Source organism: Balaenoptera acutorostrata, chromosome X (genome assembly GCF_949987535.1).
Source record: "Balaenoptera acutorostrata chromosome X, mBalAcu1.1, whole genome shotgun sequence".
NCBI lineage: Eukaryota > Metazoa > Chordata > Mammalia > Artiodactyla > Balaenopteridae > Balaenoptera > Balaenoptera acutorostrata.
Window position 1 is genome coordinate 91,525,486 of NC_080085.1, and position 19,917 is coordinate 91,545,402.

The window sequence follows — 19,917 nt, forward strand, 5'->3', positions numbered from 1 at the left end:
GCATTGAATATCTAGATCATTTTCAAATAAAATAAAATACTGAAACTACTGAGCATAGGTTAATCTACTTTGGCATCTTCTTACAAAGGAACTGAAGCTATTTGTATCTATCAGCAAACATGTGTTGTGCCATACTGGAAATTTTACTATCAGGAAGGATATACTTTTAGAAATTATGAAATATATTTTTAAATTTACCAATCCATAGAATGGTTGTATAACAGGCAGTCCACAATTGCTTACTTTTTAGTTTCACTAGAAATTAAGGTTTCTAAGGGTTAAGAAAGGTAATCAATATATGTAATTAAAAATACTAGAAATAGGGGCTTCCCCGGTGGCACAGTGGTTGAGAATCTGCCTGCCAACGCAGGGGACACGAGTTCGAGCCCCGGTCTAGGAGGATCCCATATGCCGCGGAACAACTAGGCCCGTGAGCCACAACTACTGAGCCTGCGCGTCTGGAGCCTGTTCTCTGCAACAAGAGAGGCCGCGATAATGAGAGGCCCACGCACCGCGATGAAGAGTGGCCCCCACTTGCCACAACTAGAGAAAGCCCTTGCACAGAAACAAAGACCCAACACAGCCATAAATAATAAATAAATAAAATTTTTTAAAAAAGTAGAGGAATTTAAACAAAAACTCCTAAAGAAACTCAACATTAAAAAAAATACTAGAAATAATAAGGGTGAAAGGAAACAACTGTGTTTGAAAAGTAGGTAAGGAAAATAGGATGTGTGTTTTGGATAAGAAGAGGTATGAAAGACATGTTTTTGTTAAGGGAAAAAGAGTAATTTTGTTCTAAAGTAGAATTACTGGGTGTTCCAGAATAAGAAAGAGGAAAATACAGGGAAAAAAACCTGAGTGGGTAGAAGGAATCTTGGGAAAGGAATTTTATGTGTGGTCAAGCTGGCTAAGATTAGAATGGATTTATTTGTAAGTTTTTAAAGAATGAGCCTTAATATCAAAAGTAGACTTGTGCAGGGACTTCCCTGGAGGTCCAGTGGTTAAGACTCCGCACTTCCACTGCAGGGGGCACAGGTTCGATCCCTGGTTGGGGAATTAAGATCACACATGCCATGCAGCACAGCCAAAAAAGAAAAAAAAAGGACACTGGTGCAAAATTAGAGTTTGGTTTTCTCTCTGTTAAAAAGAAAAAGTGTTTGGACTATTGGTCTTCTCTTTTTTTTTTTTTTTTTTTTCGATTAAAAAACAGGTCAATGATTTTAATAGAAATTTCTCCAAGGAAGATACACAAATGACCAATTTCATTTCTAGGTATATATCTAAGAGAAATAAAAAATAGGTGCAAAAATTTGTACATGAATACTATAACAGCATTATTCATAAAAGCCAGAAGGTGAAACCATCTCAAAAGTCCATCAACGAACAAATGGGCAAACAAAATGTGATATATCAATAAAATGGATTATTATTAAGTCATAAAAATAAATGAATTACTGATACATGTCATAACATGGATGAATCTTGGAAACAATATGGTAAGTGAAATAAGCTGGCTATAAAACTACACATATTATACGATTCTATGGATATCAAAGTCCATAACAGGGTAATCTATAGAGACAGAAAGTAGATTAATAGTTGCATAGGGGAAGATAGGGATCATATATGTATGTGAAGATACTAAAAAACACAGAACACCATAAATGGGCAAACTGTATCTTTGAGTTATATTTCAATAGAACCATTTTCATAAAAGAAGATAAAGCATCTCTAATGAAGACGCTAAGACCTCAATATTGAGTCTTTGTGGAGTGTAAAAAGAAAGGAAGAATATTCTAGGAAGAGAAATAGCTAATGCAGAGGGACTGAGGTCTGAAAGAGCTCATTACTCATAGAACTGAATAAAAACTAATGCTGATAGAATGTGGTTAAAGGGAGTAGAAGTGGCAGAAAATGAGGAAAAAACAGGCATGATAGGAAGGAATTTGATGGCCACATGAAGGATTTTAGGCTCATTCTTACGTTATTGGTCTTCTCTTGATAAGAGATTGTGAAATGTTTCTCTTTACCTTTTGGGTAATCTGCCTGGAAAGCAAAGATTTTGTCTTACCAAAATAATTTTTTGTGCTTCATATTGTCTTTATCAGGTCTTTGATTACATGGGAGAACTGAGTCTTCTCAATGTGAAAAGAGCTATATTTTTTCACAGTTTTGTAACCTTCTGTATTTACCTTAAAAATCTTTTATTGTCACTTTGGTTAAATGGTTAAATAGATAATTAAGTATTGTTTCATATTGATCTGTGATCCTGTTTAATCAAATGTTCAAACTTTTGGAATTTTTGACAACTTCCCAAAATCAAATTCTAAATGGAGTCTTTTTGACCTCAAACTATTTTTGAGATTTCCCAGTGGGTACTTAGAAAATCTCAAAAAAAAATCGTCTCTCACCTTATAAAAGAGATATTAAAACAATTAGGTTTATTTGGTATGTTAAATTACGTGGAAAACATTGTCAAATAAGTATTAAGCCGTCTTAGATTATATATGTATGGGTATATGTTATTAGTATAGATATTCCAGACTTGTTTGAAGTTCACAGAAATTTGTCAATACCCTCATTGTCCCATTATTATCTTAAATTGTCATACGGCACAGATTCATGTCATATGCTAATCCAGGATTACCCTTTTTTCCCTAATTTTTAAATGATATCTTAAATTTTATTGTCCACATGTAAATGTTTTATCATTAGCATTTGCCTTTTCCCATTTCTTAGTAGGAGAAACCTCTGGAGCCTACTAAGTAGATTGTGGCAGAAAGTTAATTTCAAAAAATCTTTAAACCACTTCAGAATTAATAAGCAATAATATTTTACTCTGAACCTACAAACTATTCCATATTTTTCCTATTTTTAAATGAAATTTTTATTTTATTTTATTTTATTTTATTTTTCTGGCCACATCACATGGCTTATGGGATTTTAGTTCCCCTGACCAGGGATCGAACCTGGGCCCTTGGCAGTGAGAACGCAGAGTTCTAACCACTGGACCGCCAGGGAATTCCCTAAATGAAGTTTTTATAATTTGGGGTTTCACATTTTGTTCTGTAAGCCATTTTGAATTCATGTTTTGTATATGGTGTGAGGTAAGGGTACTTTTTTTGTATATTGATGTCTGCTCTAGACTGAATGTTTGTGTAACCCTGAAATTCATCCAATTGGATGGTATCTGGAATTACCAAATAATTGGATGGTAATTGGCAATTAGGCCATGCAGGTGGAGCCCTCATGAATGGGATTAGTTTCATTATAAAAGAGACCCACAGAGCTTCCTTGCCCCTTCTGCCATGTGAAGACATCTGGTTATGAACCAGGAATCTGACCCTCACTAGACACCAGATCTGCCAGCATCTTGATCGTGGGCTTCCCAGACTCCGGAACTATGAGAAATTCCAGTCTGTGGTATTTTTGTTATAGCAGCCCAAACTGACCAAGACAACATTCAATTGTTCCAGCATCATTTCTTGAAAAGTCTCCACTGAATTCCTTTGGGTCCTTTTTAAAAAATGAATTGACCACATATATGTGGGTCTACTTTTGGACTGTGTTTTATTCCATCAATCTATATGTTTGTCCTTATGCGAATACTACATAGTCTTGATTAATGTAGCTTTATAGTTAGCCCTGAAATCAGGTAGTGAGTCCTCTTTGTTCCTTTGCTTTTCCATAGAACCTTTAGAATCGCAGTTTGCTGAGATTTCTATTGGGATGGCATTGAATTTATAGATCACTTTTGGAGAGAATTACCATATTAACACATTGAGTCTTCTAATCCATGAACAGTGTATCTTTTTTAACTCAGGGCTCCTGATTCAATCATAATTTATTAAGTATATGTGTCAAGTACAGTGTAAGGGATGTTAGGATGAATAAAAAAGTCTTTGGAAAAAGCAACATACTAGTGGGTTAAATAAAAATGCCTAACATTGAGAGATTTTAATATTTTTAAGAGCACTGTTACACTTCTCAGTTGGAATTGGTTTGGAATGGGAAGGGATATTTTCAGCTTGAAACTCACTTGTGTAACCCTCTCTGATTATGTGTGGACAAGTCCTTTGATTTTGTGTAGGAAGCCAACCAGGAGACTTTTTAGAGCGAAAACTCACACTAAGAAAGGTATGTAAATTTACGTGTGGCTTCCCTGAGGTACTGTGGTGTGTAGTTCAAATAATCATCCACTGTCTCGTCCACAGATTTGTCTCAGGATACAACCTCCAGTGGACCCAAAATATTTGAGTCAAGAGATAAGAAAGTACTATAAGCAAATATAAAATGAACTAAAAATGTTAATGACTACTTTGTTAAGAACTATGCAATATAGTGGAGCCCAAACAGCCCTGGGGCAGTACCACCAGGGTAGGTACAACTCTGAAGTTGGAAGAGGGGGTTAACCTACATTCCTATAGGAGTCAAATAGGGGCTTTGGCCCTTTGGGAACTATAGGGAATCAGAGGGGCTTTGTCACCATGAGGACTCCATCATATCAGTAGCTGTCAGCAGAGGGTACAGGGCACAACAGGAGTGCCCAGCAGATATGGTAGTATCCAGAGAAGAGTGGCAGTCTCTTCTCAGCTACTTGGACTTGTTCCTGGGCATAGGTGAGACCTACTCTCAGCCCTCCCCTGAGTGTCTGACAAGGTCCAGGGTCCTACTGCTACAAAGGAGCCCATCCAACACAGGCAAGTTTTATTCCCATTTCACAGATGACAAGACTGACCTTTAGAGCACTGGATCTGTTACAACTGTCAGGTTGATTCCTCTAGCTATGAGTCCCAGAGGTAATGTTTTACTTATCATTTTACATTCTGACAACAGGAATTTTAAGTGTCTTCATTGCCCTCATAAGCTCACTGAACATTTCAATTGTTTATCATGTGTTGATTTCTAGATTTTTTATTATGACAAACATAATCCATATCATTTAAGAAAAAGTGGAGATGAGTGGGCAAAGAAAAAAAGAATCACACATGTTGGGAGCCATAGGACGGTAGAGGACCCAGGAGAAGGTGTAGCAGTGCCCACTGACATGGTTACAACTAGGGGAAGACAGGGGATGGGCACACCTGCAGGGGAGTGGCATGGAGGTACCATCAGGCGATTGGATTCATTTTTGAGTGCAGGTGAGACCTATTTTCTGGCTACCATGCAGGAAAAAACCATCGCCTCCTTTTTAGTGCAAACATTTTCAGAGTTTTCTCTATGCACAAATGTATTGTGCAAATGTTTATATTTTTACAAAATTGGGCTGATACTATATATTTGGTTCTGAAAACTGTTTTTTCTTTATTGTTATTTTACAGTGTACCATGAACACCTCTTCCATGCACGTGGGTGAAAATCCCCTACTGAAACACAGAGAGCACTGTAGTTGGATCAAAAGGCTGCTGGTAACGAGAGTGACACCTAAGGCAAAGTATCAGCGTAAGGTTAAAGCACATAGCCTGGCAAATGCCGGCCAGGGAAAGCAGGGTCAGCGATATTCTCATCAGAGGAGTCAGAATTGAAGGCCAAAGGCATTAAAGATATGGGATATCATGTAAGCCCCTCTGGCCCCTACCTCCGCCCCTCATTCCCCTGACACCCCGTTGGCCCCTTGGGGTGAATGGATCCTGTACATTTCTTTGCATCCAATGAAAGTCACCTATTTTCTGTCTTTTCCTTAGCTCTTCCTGAGCCCTTGACATATCTGCACATTCTCTCATCATCTCCTCACTGCCCAGATGCCTTTTCTGTAAGTTGTCCTGATAGTCCTTGGGGGAATCGTCCGTCCCCCTGTCCGTTTTTCTTTTTGCTTTCCGGGGCACATAGTCTTCAGCGGGGCGCTTTTCCGCCGCCCACGGCTGACTCTCTGGCTTTGCCTGGGATTCCAGCTTGCCCTCACCGTGTGGTTTTCCCTCAGCTTCAGACTTGCCCTGCTTTTCTCGCTTCCCCTCATCTTCTGGTTGTCCCTCATCTTCTGGCTGTCCCTCATTCTGGAGCTCTCCCTCGTGTTCTGACTTCCCCTCCACTTCTTGCTTTTCTTCCTCATCTGACTTTCCTTGATTTTCAGGCTCTACTTCATTTTCTGGCTTTCCTTCGCTTTCCAGCTTTCCTTCATTTTCATTGCAGAGTTTTTCCATGTTGAGATGTTTTCCTGTCCTGGGGGATGGGATGGGATGGGGTGGGGTGGGGGGAGAGAGACAAGAGGAAACAAGGGAGACTGAGGGCTTGGGGGTGGAATGCAGGTCCGGATAGTACTGGCATCTCAGCCTTGTCAGCGTTCCCCTGACCTGGCCCAGCCTAGTGTGCCTTCTGGCCACCCTTTACCCCACCATTCCTCCTGCACTGAGAGCCAACCATTTCCTTGGCAGGCCCTGCCACCTTGTACCATCCTTCAGCGTGGCAGAAAGTGTGTATATTACATATGGTGGGGGGATGGGCAGTGGGGCCCTCAAATTCTGCCCAAGCTGTGCCCTCCACACCCGGCCCCCAGCCCTGTGCCTGTCCAGTGCCTCTCCCTCCTTTCGCTGACCTGCAGGGATTCTGGACAGGTTCCTCCTTTTCTAGCCTTGCAGAGTGCTGAGAACAGACACGCAGACCTGCAGACAGGAGACAGAGAGGGGCTGCACGGTCAGTGGACTGAAGCCCCTTTCATGAATTTGGGCCCTTCTCATCCAACGTTTCCTCCCCCACCTCCCCTGCATCCAAGCCGCCATTACTTTTCAGGCCTCAGGCACCAGACCAGGATGCTTTCCAAACTATTTTGGATCTGTGGGTCTTCCTCCCCTGCAAGCAACCTGCCCCACCCCCAACCCTCTGCGCTGAGGTCAATATTTCCTCCTGGGTGGAGAGTGTGAAAGGGAGTTATTTTCAGAATTTGTCTACGTTTCACTGTCGCACTGCGGGGGCGCACTCCCCCCCCCATTTCAGGCTCGAAAATGGATGGAGGGCGCAGAGGAGGGGCGTCGAAGAGGCGGCAGGGCCAGTTGTTGCAGGGTCCTCCCTCCCCACCTGCCCACGCCGCGCCCCGTGCCCCTCCTCACCCATCTCGGGACCCCTTCTCCTCTCCCCGCTGCTCCCGGATCCTAGTCCCATCCGCTTCCACCCCAACCCGGGCCGCCAGCTGCGCCCACCTTCACACTGACCTGCAGCGCCCGGGCCGGGCCTGCGCCTCCTCTGGCTCGCCTAAGCCCGCTCGCCCCTCGCCCGCCGCCCGGGCAGCTCGGGGAGCTGGTTCCGCGCGGGCGACGGGACCAGACCTCGGGGCGGCGGGGGGGGGGCGCGTGGGCTGCTGCCCACGTCGGCGCCCTGCCGGTCACGTGAGCGCCGCGTCACCCGAGCCCGGTTTCCCCCCGCCCCGCCCCCTCACCTACATCCCACAGGGACCGGACAGCTGCGGACGGGCTGGGGGGGTGTGTGGAAAAGGGGTAGTTACCAACAGAGCAGGTCGGGGGAGGCTTCCTGACTGCACGTGCTTTACCTGGCGCAACTCAGGTTCTCGCTCAGCATCCATCTGAGATGCCCTTTATCCCCAGTTGTGATGGCTGATCACAGGCAGGGTACCCGACTTCGCCAAGAGCGCTCCACACGGAGCCCCACAGCCCGCTTTCAAGACCAGCTCCGCCTGACTCCAGAGCGCTGGTGGTGGTGTCCGCCAGGAAGCTGCGCTGCCTCCTTTAGTAGCAGCTACGTCCTGAGCCTCTGCTCTTCTCGGCCCACATGTTCTCTCTCCCTGGCTGATCTCTGTTTATTTCCCTCTTAACACAGATGATTCCCAAATCTACATATCCAGGTTATTCCCTCGAGTCTCAGACCCATTTTTGCTTTCCCACCAGCAATATAGGAGAGTGCTTATTTCCCCACACCCTTTACAACATAGTGTGTGACATACTTTCTATTTTTCACTAATATGATAGGTGAGAAGTATTATATCGATGGCATTTGATTTTGCATTTCTGTTTAACAACAGTTTAAATATCATTGTGAATTGTCTGTTCATGTCTTTTCCACATTTTTCTATTGGGTTGTTGGTCCTTCACACTTTTCAAGTGTTCTTTACACATTAACTATATTAGGCCTTTATCTGTTATATAAGTTGCAAATATTTACTTCCAGTTTGTTAGTTGCCTTTTGACTTTATGATGTATTTCTGCCATGCATTAAAAAAAGTAGTCACATTTATTAGACTTTTCTTTTATTGCATCTAGATTTTGATTCATAGTTAAGAACTCTTTTCCTACATGAGGTGAAAGAAGAATTCACCATGTCTTCTTTTAGTACTCATAAGGTTAGCTATATTTGTCGAGGTCATCTGTGGTTAAGGAATAAAGGTTAAGGAATAAACCAGTGTCAAAGTGAGTTGAATATTCAGCAGACTCAAAGCACTAGAGTAACAAAAATCAAAGCCCAAGGCTTATTAAAAATGGAGGGGTTTCCTAGGAACATCAAATGTTTCACTTTAAGGGTAACTGTAAACTGTAAATAAACTAGCCCTCACAAAGTTTTTTAGCTTGGCTTTGCAACATCTAGGTGGACTAGTAAAGTTTAAGTTTTGAGTATAGAGTAAGGTGGTTTTAGACAGGAAGCATCCTTACAGACCTGACCAATGCAAACAAAATCTTCTCTGGAGGAAGATTCCATCATCCTAGGCCTCAAATTATTTCAACGAACAGTTGTTTAAATACAATGCCCATACACAAAGATAACCAGCAACACAAAGACAAAACCCATCATAGGTAAAAAGAACCAGAGAGAACAGACAACACAAACAGATCCATTAGCTTTGAATTATTTGAATTATCAGATACAGACTACTAAACCACAATGCTTACTGTATTCAGATAAATAAAATCCAATCTTGAAAATTTCAACAGGGAACAAGAAATCAGAAAAAGTAGGAAAAAAAAAACCTTCAAAACTAAAAAGTAACTAAGCTGAAATTAGAAACTCAGTGGATGGCCTTAACAGCAGATTAGATGCAGCCCAAGAGAGAATTAAAGAACTAGAAATTCTATTCAGATGAAATTATCCATAAGGCTGCATGGGTAGTCAAAAAGATGGAAAATACAGACAGGAGGGTATGATAAGGTCTGATGCATGTTTAATTGGAGTTCCAGAAGGAAAAGAGAAATGGAATTGTTCAGAGGCAATCTAAAGAATTAATGGCTGAGGATTATTCAAAACTGATGAAAGACATTGATCCATAGATCCACGGAGTCCAACAAATCCCAAACAGCATAAATAAAAAGAAACCCACATATAGAATGCGTAATAGTGAACTTACAGAGAATCCAAGACAAAGAGAAAAATCATAAAGGTAGCCAAAAAAAAAAGAGTATGCCTCAAAAGGAACAAAAGTTAGGCTAATTACTAGCTTGTAACAGCAATGATGAAAGCATGAATATGGTGAAATGACATCTTTAGTATCTTGAAAGAAAATCAATGCTAACCAAGAAATTAATAACCAGCAAAAATACCCTTCAAAAATGAAGGTGAAATTAAAGCTTTACAAATAAACAAAAACAGAGAGAGTTTCCAGCAGCAGGCATAAACCAAAGTAAGTACTGAATTCTACAGGGCATTTTTCAGAGAACAGGAAAATGATCTCAGATGGAAGACTGGGATGAAGAAAGGAATAAAAAGCAATTAAAAGGCTAAATATCTATATAAATTTAAATCAATATTATATAAAATATTATCTTGTTAATTCATATTGACAACATAAGAGTCAAGAGAGCTAGAGTAAAAGTATTTAAAGTTCTGGCATTATCTAGGGAGTGTTTAAAAGTATAAATTAATATTAGTCAAGACTTTAATAAGTCAAGACTGTATGCTATAATTGCCAGATAACTATTAAGGAAGAGTAAGAGTGTAAAACTTCTAAGCTAATAGAGGGGCAAAAATAAGAAAATAACCAATCCTAAAGAAGAAAAAACTAACATAAATCAGGTGGGACATAGAGACAGAACTTGGTACAATGGTTATATCCAGTATTAATATGAGTAAGTATATTAAATGTAAATGGTTTACATGAAACAATTAAAAAACCAAGATTTTCAGACTGGAAAAAACCCAACTATATACTATTTACAAAAGACTATCTGAAATATAAAGATACATAAGGATTGAAAGTAAAAGTACAGAAAAAAAAAACACTAACCAAAAGAAAACCATTATAGGTAAATTAATAACAAAATAGACTTTAAAGCAAAAAGCATTATAAGACATAAGGAGTGTCACCTCATGATATTTAAAATTTGTATGCATTTATTAAATTGACCTCAAAATAAATAAAATAAAATTTGACAGAAATACAAGTAGAATAAATAAATCCTCCATTTCAGTGTTAACACTCCTATCTCTCTGTGTAAATAAAGTGTTGAAAGAAAAAAACACTAACCTAAAATTCTATACCCAGTGAAATAATCCTTCAAATGTGAAGGAGAAATAAAATACTTTCACAGACAAACAAAAAGTGATGGGATTCAGCATCAGCAAACCTTTCCTTCAGGAAATGTTAAAAGATTTTCTTCAGGCAGCAGAAAAATGGTACAGGCCAACAACTCAGATCTACATAAAGGAAGAGCAATGGAAATGCAATAAATGAAAGTAAAATGAAATCTTTTGTCTTATTCTTAATTGATATAAAAATAACTCTTTATCTAAAGTAATAATGTATTAAGTGACTGTAGCAAATGGATGAATGAAATGAATGATGAACATTCTGTAATAAGGTATCTGTACTACATATAAGTGAAGCAAAAGAGTGTTATTTGAAAGTGATCTTAGTTAAAAATGTAAACTCGAGGAAAATCACTGAAAATTCTTTTAAAGACATATAACTGATACACTAAGAGAGAAGACAAGTGGAATCATGTAAAATACTCAATTAAAACTAGAGAAGGCAGGGGGGCTTCCCTGGTGGTGTAATGGTTGAGAATCTGCCTACCAATGCAGAGGACACGGGTCCGAGCCCTGGTCTGGAAGATCCCACATGCCACAGAGCAACTAAGCCCGTGCGTCACAACTACTGAGCCTGAGCTCTAGAGCCTGCAAGCCACAACTACTGAAGCCCATGCACCTAGAGCCCGTGCTCCTCAACAAGAGAAGCCACCACAATGAGAAGCCCGCGCACTGCAACGATGAAGAGTAGCCCCGACTCGCCGCAACTAGAGAAAGCCCACGTGCAGCAATGAAGACTCAACGCAGTCAAAAATAAAAATAAATAAATAAATAAATGTATTAAAAAAAAAACTAGCGAAGGCAGAAGAAGCCTCTGGCAACAAATAGAAAACAGTTATAAACATGGTTGATATTAAATCCAAATATATCAAGAATCATTTTAAATGTGAATGGTCTAAATACACCAATTAAAGATAGAAATTATCAGAGTGGATTAAAAAAACCCAACTATATATGTGTACAAGAAGCCCACTTTAAATATAAGGAGTGAGAGGTTAAAAGTAAAGCAACAGAGAAAGATCTGCACTAATTAGAAGAAACCTGGACAAAAAAAGAAAGCTGGAGTAGTTACATACATTCAGACAAAGCAGAACAAGGAAAATTATCAGAGATCAGAAGAGGCACTACATAATGATAAAGGGATCAATTCTGAGAAAAATACATAATAATCCTAAACATGTATATGCACCTAACAAAAGTGTCATAATATATGAGGCAAAAACTGATAGAACTGAAAGGAGAAACTGACAAATCCATTATTAGAGTTGAAAACTTCAATGCTGCCATCCAGTAATTGACAGATTAAGCAGGCAGAATATCAATAAGGATATAGTCGAACAGTATTATCAATCAACTTGATTTAGTTGACATTTATAGAACATTCCATCCAACATCAGAACATATTTATTTTCAAGCTCATATAGAACATTCACCAAGAGAGTCCTACTCTAGGTCATAAAACACGCCTTAACAAATTTAAAAGAATAGAAATCATAAAAGTATGCTCTCAGTAGAATTAAACTAGAAATCAATAACAGGATAGATGGAAAACCCAAATATTTGGAAATTAAACAACACACTTCTAAATAACACATGAATCAAAGAAGAATTCTCAAGAAAAATGTAAAAATGCTTTGAACTAAATGAAAATACAACATACCAAAATCTTTGGGATGAAGGAACAGTAGTGCTTAAAGGGAAATTTCTAGCTTAAATGCATATATGGAAAAGAAGAAGGTTCTAACATCAATAACCTACACTTTCTCCTCAGGAGACTAAAGAAAGAAGAGCAATTTAAGCCTAGAGCAAACAGGAAAAAAGAAATATTAGAGACAAAATCAAGGAAAGTGAAAACAGGAAAACAACAGAGGAAATCAACAAAACCAAAAGCTGGTTCTTTGAAAAGATAAATAAAACTGTTAAATCTCTTACCAGGGTAACCAAGGAAAAAAGAAAGAAGGCTCATATTAAAATATCAGAAATGAAAGTGGGGTTATCACTCCTAATTCCATGGACATTATCTTCTTAATGAAGGAATACTATGAACAACTCTATGCCTACAAATTTGATAACTTAGATGAAATGGACTAATTACTCAAAAGGTACAAACTACTAAAACTCACACAAGGGGAAAAAGATAACCTGAATAGTTCTGTATCTACTAAAGAAATTGAATCAATAATTAATAACCTTCCAAAGATAGAAATCACTAGGACCAAATTCTACCAAACATTTAAGGATCACCAGTAAACATTTAGAAATCACCAGTGAATTTTGCCAAACATTTAAGTTAGAAATAATACCAATTCTCCACAATCTCTTCCATAAAATTGAAGTAGAGAACACTTGACTCATTCTGTGAAACCAATATTATCCTAATTCCAAAACCAGATAAAAGATACTACAAGAAAGCAAAACTACAGACCAATATTTCTAATGAACGCAGACACAAAATGCTCAACAAAATATTATGAAATTGAATCCAATAATGTATAAAAAGTTAGGCACGAAACAAGTGAAATTTATTCTAGGTATTCAAGGGTGACTCAACATTTGAAAATCAATCAATATAATCCACCACATGTTAACAGACTAAAGAAGAAAAATCATATGATCTTTATTATTTGATGCAGAAAAAGCATTTGACAGAATCCAACACCCAATCATGATAAAAGCTCTCAAACTAGGATTAGAGGGGAACTTCCTCAATTTGATAAAGAATACAAGAAACTAACATTATACTTAGTGGTGAGAAAGTAGACACTTAACCCTAAGGTCAGGAACAGGCCAAGGGTGTCCTTTCTCATTGTTCCTATTAAACATCATACTGGAAGTCCTAGCTAGTGCAGTAAGACAAAAAAGGAAATAAAAAGTATACAGATTGGAATGGAGGAAATAAAACTATATTTGCAGATGACATGATGGTCTATGTAGAAAATGCCAAAGCATTGACAAACTCCTGGCCACAAGATCGCAGGATGTAAGTTAATATATAAAAGTTACTTGCTTTCCTATATACCAGTAATGAACAATTAGAATTTGATTATTTAAAAGTGCCATTTATAATAGCATTCCCACAACACAGGATGTGACAAAACACTCTAAGTATATCACAAATGCATGAAACAACTTCACTGAAAGGGATGGAAAAATAAGGCACTGGCATAGGTAACTTTGGAAATGAGTGGAGTCTGTAAGACTAAAGACAAAATTTTCTCTATATATAAATATTTTAAAACATATAAAGACACATATATATATACACATACATATATATATGTATATATGGAAAGAGAGAGAAAGAGATGCATATATATGCATGGGTTATTATATACCCATATATCTTCTTTCTCTGTCTACCGAGAGGGCCTATACGCAATGATATCCCAATAGTAACAAGTACACCTAACACCCAAATCTTGGTTTTTAATACCATTCTCCAACGAAAGGTACCAGGGCTCCTTGGAGAAATGGCTGATTCTAGGACTTGGGCAGGAAATATGCAAGGTAAGACTAGAGCATCTTGTAGTGCCAGAAAGAGTTTTTTAAAAAAAGCACACACATACACAATGATGGAAGTATGTCAAATAGATCCAAGAGCCAACTGAAAGAGCTTCCAATGGCCAAAAGTGGAACAATTTGAGCAATGAAAATATATAAAATAGTATTAGATTATAGTCCAAAGAATAAAATTAATGAGCCCATACTTATATAAATAAATTGAATACATTAATAAATGGGGGAAAAATCAAATATCCTATGCAGAATTCCAAATAAATATTGGAGATACTCCATCCTCAAGGCGGTAACTTTGGAAATGAGATAACTTTGAAATAACACCGCATTCTTTAAGTGTGGACTATGCAGAGTGACTTTCTTCCAGAGTACAGTCTGGAAAGGGAGAAATAAAAGGGTAACTTTACCATGGAGAATCCTGACAAACACTACCTCAGCCAGGTGACCAACGTTAACATCAACAGGAATAATATTGATAGCATATATCCTTTATATGATGCCACTTTACCCGTGTGATCTTCTTCCCAAAAGCACTTAACACCTGCCTAACCACAAGAAAAAAGTCAAGCAAACTGATATTGTGGTACACTATACAAAGTACCTGACCAGTACTTCTCAAGAATGTCAAGGCATAAGAAACAGGGAAAGTGTGAGAAACTGTCACAGCCAAGAGGAGCCTAAGGAGACATAATGACTAAATGTAAGGTGGTAACCTGGATAGGATCCTGGAACAGTAAAAGGACATTAGGGAAAAACTGAGGAAATATGAATAAAGTATGTACTTTGGTAAATAATAATGTATCAACATTGGTTCATTGTGACAAACACTTCAAACTAAAGTAAGCTGTTAATAATAGGGGATACTAGGTATGGGGTAAACGGAAACTATATATCTTTGCAATAATTCTGTAAATCTACAACTGTCCTAAAATAAAAGTTTATTTAAAGAAACACTATAAGCAAATAAAGGGCTAATGAAGAGCCAGACGAAAAAATCACATAGGTAGATGGGTCTGCTGAAATGATAAGCCAGGGCTTAACAGGAATTTCCTAGGGGACAGCTCCTTCTAAGATGAAAACGTCAGCAGACAAGAGATTAACAGGTGAGAATAGCACAGCATCTGGTCACTCAGATTTTTCTCCTGGCTCAATCTCCTGTATCTAAATCCAGTGGAGAGGGCTGTATGCAAAAACACACACAAACCAACAAAAAACTTGGAAGGGTGTGTTTTATAAGAACTTCATAAATATCAAGGCCCAAGCGACAATTGGGTGCTACCCACCAGAGTTAGGGAAACTCTACTGTAGGTAGAGAATTCTCCACCCTTCTGTTGTGACACTGTGTCATGATCTCCAGCACCATCAGCAGCAGTGGGGGCCTTAGGAGGGTACAGGACAAACTAGAAGAGGCACAGTGCCCAAGAGTCATGGCATTACCCAGGGGAAAGTGGCACCCACCTCTCAGCTGTCTGGACTTAATCCTGGACACATGTGAGAGCTCCCTCAGCCCTCTCCCAAACATCTGATGGGGTTCTGGTCCTGCTAGTGCAGGGGAGAGGGTAGGAGCCAGCCTAACACAGTTCACACACTCAGCATCTCATCGGATATCCTCCACAGCCCTGGAAGGCAAGTTTTATCCCCAGTTCACTGATGCTAAGACTCTCCCTTACAATAATGGATCTGTAATAATTGCCAGGTTGATTCTTCCAGCTTTGAGTCCCAGAGGTAATGTGACTTTTACTTATCATTTCATGTCCTGACAACAGAAATTTTATGTGTCTCCACTGCCTTCATAAGCTGAACAGTACTTTTGATTGCTTGGTATTGCTTTCCTATTTTTTTATCTTTCATTATTGTTATGATAAAAGTAATCTGAGTTTTTTTAAGAGAATATAAACAGATGGACAAAAAAACAGAAAAAAATCACCCATAGATAACCACTGTTAATCTTTTAGTAGACACAGCTTTCCGAGTTTTTTCTGTACATGGATCACTAGGTAAGTATCATTGTAGTTTTACAAAAATGGACTGATGCCGTACATATGGTTCTGAAAACTGGGTTTTTAAAAATTTTACAATGCACCATAAACATTTTTCCATGCAATGGATGAAAATCTGCTACTGAAACACACAGGGCTGCAGTTGGATAAAGAGAGTAACACCTAAAGCATAGTATTAGCATAAGGTTAAATAAAGCACAAGGCCTTGCAAATGCCCGCCAAGGGCACTACACAAAAGGAATGTCTTCAAAGCCCCTTTGTGGGGCCCTGCAGCCACCCCTGAGTTCCCTTGGGCCCCTCGGGTGGAAGGGGTCCTGTAAACTTTTTTGCATCCACATAAACCCCCCCAATTTCTGTCTGGTTTTCTTCACCTCATCCTCCACCCTGGCCATCTCGTCAAATTCTCTTATCATCTCTTCATTGCTCAAATGCATATCGTGTATGGCCTCCTTGTATTCCTTGAGACACTGAGCCAGCCCCTTGTTGGTTTTTCTTTTGGCCTTCCTGGGTACATCATCCCCAGCTGGGCGCTTTCCTGCAGCCCTTGGTTCGCTGGCTGGCTTTTCTTCTTTTGGCTTTCCCTCGCTCACTGGCTTTCCCTCACTCTCTGGTTTTCCTTCTTTTGGTTTTCCCTCACTCACTGGCTTTCCTTGGCTCTCTGGATTTCCTTCTTTTGGCTTTGCCTCACTCTCTGGCTTTTCCTTACCCTTTAGTGCTTCCTCATCTTCTGTCTTTCCCTTGAGATCTGTCCTTCCCTTGTTTTCTAACTTTTCCTTGTCTTCCACAGTACAAGCTACTCCCAGCTTTCCCGCATCCAGTGGCTGTTCTTTGTTTTCCATCTTGCCTTGGTTCTCAGGCTTTCCTTCATTTTCACTGCAGAGTTTTTCCATGTTGAGCGTCCCCTCCTTTTCCTGTCCTGGGGATGGGGCAGGGGGAAGAGAAGACAAAGAGGAAACAAGGAAGACTGAGGGCTTGGGGATGGAATGCAGGTCCGGATAGTAGCAGTCGCTTCTCGCCCCTTGTCAGGGGTCCCCGGACCTGGCCCGGCCCTCCTAGTGTGCCTTCTTCCCACCCTTTACCCCACCATTCCTCGTGCACACGTGAGCCAACCATTTCCCAGACAGACCCTGCCATTTTTCCCTACGCTTGCTCAGCATGGCAGAGTGTGTGTAAATGTGTTGGGAAGTGGGCAGTGGGGCCCCCAATTCTGCCCGGGCCGTGCCCTCCACACTCCCCACCCCTCTGCGTCCCTGTCCAGTGCCCTCCTCCTTCACTGACCTGCGGGGATTCTGGACAGGTTCCTCCTCTTTCTCTAGCCCAGCAGAGCACTGGGAACAACAGACACGTACACCTGCAGACAGACAGGAGACCGGGGATGAGGCATCGGTGGATGCACAGGGACTCGGGTTCTTTTTCCGAATCCGGGTCCTCCTCACCCAACGTTTCCCTTCCCCACCTTCTCCGCCCCCACAGCACCCCAGCCGCCATTTCTTTTCACTCCTCGGGCGCCAGACCAGGATGTTTTCCAAACTAATTTTGGATCTCTGCGTCCTTCTCCCGCAGAGGAAACTCGCCCCCCAACCCTTGAGGTCAACTTTTTACTCTACGCACGGAGTGGCAGAGGGGGTTTATTTCCACTGTCTCACTGCTGGGGCACCCCGCCAACTCATCATCTCCGGCTCCAAAATGGACGGAGGGTAGAGAAGAAGTGTGCAGAAAGGCGAATGGGTACTTGGGATGTCCGCCTTCCCCACCCTCTGCCCAATGGCCGTTTACTCCCCCTTAGCCGTTTTTCCCACCGCCATCTCTATCTACACTCTGGCTAGCTCCCCTCGACCAGGACCCCATCCCCAACCTTTTTCCTTTCCGCGCCCGTTCCCCCTCCCCCATTCCGGTGTCCCGCAGGCAGCGACGAGAGCTCTCACACTGACCTGAAAGAACCTGGAGCAACAATTAGGGGCTCCCAGACGGCTCCGGGTCCGACAGCAGGGAGCCAGGACTGGCACCCGGACGGTGCCCACTTCGGAGCCCGGCGGTCACGTGAGCGCTGCGTCACCCGAGCTCCGCCCTCACACCCCGCCCACCAGCCTGAGTCAGCCAGCCGCCCACCGCCTCCCTCCGGCAGGTCCCCCGCCAACCTCTCCCGGCCCTTTTGTCCTTTTCCTCTTCTTGAGAAGTTGGTCAGAGAAATAAATTTAATAAAAAACACAGAAGCTTTTTTTAATGGGCTGGGCGGTCTGGGGGAGGAGTCCATAACGTTGCTCTTAAATTCCGTTGAGAGAACGTAGACTCACCAATGAAATCTTACGAATGTGAACTTTAATATTGTACAAAGGGTAGAATATTGCACTTTAGAAAAAATTAGGAAAAATGTTCCCGTCAAAATGAAGTCGTCCCTTTTTCCTGGTATGCACAGACATAAATTTTCTAATGAATTAAATACTTAGATCTGAAAATGAAATTATATTTGAAGCAGAATGAAAGAATGATTTTTTAAAGTGGGAGACTGAATACACAACGGACAATGACCAGACCATATATGACAATAAAATTGTGACCCACAACCTCTGTAGCAAGCAGCCCCGCAAGCCAAACCACAGCCTCTACAGCAATCTTCAGGACTTGATCAATGACTGCCAGCCTCCCTATTTTTGCCCTGCCCCAACTAGAGAAACCTAAATATGCTCCCCAAACCAGTAACATAAAATGCCTCTGCTTCTAGTTACCTGGATTCCAGTTTTTCCCCGACAACAACTTCCAATCAGAGAAAACCTGGTCTTCCTTTTTTTCACTCTAAAGCTTTCCCATTCCCTTGCCTGTCTTTAAGTCTCTGCCAAACACAAGTTAGGGTGGCTAACTCCCTTGTTATAACAAGCTGTGAATAACTAGCCTCTGCTTTTACCTAAGCTTTCTGTGTAGAAGGTCTTTAAAAATATAACCTAAATAGACATTTCTCCAAAGAAGACATACAGACAGCCACGAAGCACATGAAAAGATGCTCAACATCACTAATTATTAGAGAAATGCAAATCAAAACTACAATGAGGTATCACCTCACTCCTGTTAGAATGGGCATCATCAGAAAATCTACAAACAACAAATGCTGGAGAGGGTGTGGAGTAAAGGGAACCCTCTTGCACTGTTGGTGGGAATGTAAATTGATACAGCCACTATGGAGAACAGTATGGAGGTTCCTTAAAAACTAAAAATAGAATTACCATATGACCCAGCAATCCCACTACTGGGCATATACCCAGAGAAAACCGTAATTCAAAAAGACACATGCACCCGAATGTTCATTGCAGCACTATTTACAATAGCCAGGTCATGGAAGCAACCTAAATGCCCATCAACAGATGAATGGATAAAGAAGTTGTGGTACATATATACAATGGAATATTACTCAGCCTTAAAAAGGAACGAAATTGAGTCATTTGTTGAGACGTGGATGGATCTAGAGACTGTCATACAGAGTGAAGTAAGTCAGAAAGAGAAAAACAAATATCGTATATTAATGCATGTATGTGGAACCTAGAAAAATGGTACAGATGAGCTGCTTTGCAGGGCAGAAGTTGAGACACAGATGTAGAGAATGGACATATGGACACTAAGGGGGGAAAACTGCGGTGAGGTGGGGATGGTTGTGTGCTGAATTGGGCGATTGGGATCGACATGTATACACTGATGTGTATAAAACTGATGCCTAATAAGAACCTGCAGTATAAAAAAACAAACAAAACAACTAATACTAAACTTTCATTGGGTTATTTGTATGGAAATATGTTAATATAAATGTTTCAGACATTACATGAAATTTCTAAAAATCTTATATTTGTATTTGTATGGAAATATGTATGGAAATATGTTAATATAAATGTTTCAGACATTACATGAAATTTCTAAAAATCTTATATTTGTATTTGTATGGAAATATGTA

The 19,917-nt window shown here is 40.4% G+C and overlaps 2 protein-coding genes across 4 annotated transcripts; both read right to left on the minus strand.

Annotated features, from left to right (window-relative positions):
- Positions 1-5,291: 5,291 nt before the first annotated feature.
- On the minus strand, positions 5,292-7,265 carry LOC103019776 (transcription elongation factor A protein-like 3). 2 transcript variants are annotated; one of them, XM_007198680.3, is made up of 2 exons: positions 7,149-7,265; positions 5,292-6,162 (listed from the first exon to the last, which is right to left on the minus strand). In XM_007198680.3, exon 2 carries the CDS (start codon positions 6,141-6,143, stop codon positions 5,541-5,543), a length of 603 nt encoding a protein of 200 aa, XP_007198742.2. In that variant the 5' UTR covers positions 6,144-6,162; positions 7,149-7,265; the 3' UTR covers positions 5,292-5,540. The 2 variants fall into 2 exon arrangements, with proteins under 2 accessions (XP_007198742.2, XP_028023011.1); XM_028167210.2 differs by having other exon boundaries at positions 7,137-7,265.
- An 8,645-nt stretch (positions 7,266-15,910) lies between these two features.
- Positions 15,911-18,048, minus strand: TCEAL4 (transcription elongation factor A like 4). Of its 2 annotated transcripts, none has more exons than XM_007185128.3 (3): positions 17,912-18,048; positions 17,259-17,331; positions 15,911-16,896 (listed from the first exon to the last, which is right to left on the minus strand). In XM_007185128.3, exon 3 carries the CDS (start codon positions 16,868-16,870, stop codon positions 16,208-16,210), a length of 663 nt encoding a protein of 220 aa, XP_007185190.2. In that variant the 5' UTR covers positions 16,871-16,896; positions 17,259-17,331; positions 17,912-18,048; the 3' UTR covers positions 15,911-16,207. The 2 variants fall into 2 exon arrangements, with proteins under 2 accessions (XP_007185190.2, XP_007185191.2); XM_007185129.3 differs by having other exon boundaries at positions 15,911-16,891; positions 17,912-18,042.
- Between the last annotated feature and the right edge of the window lie 1,869 nt (positions 18,049-19,917).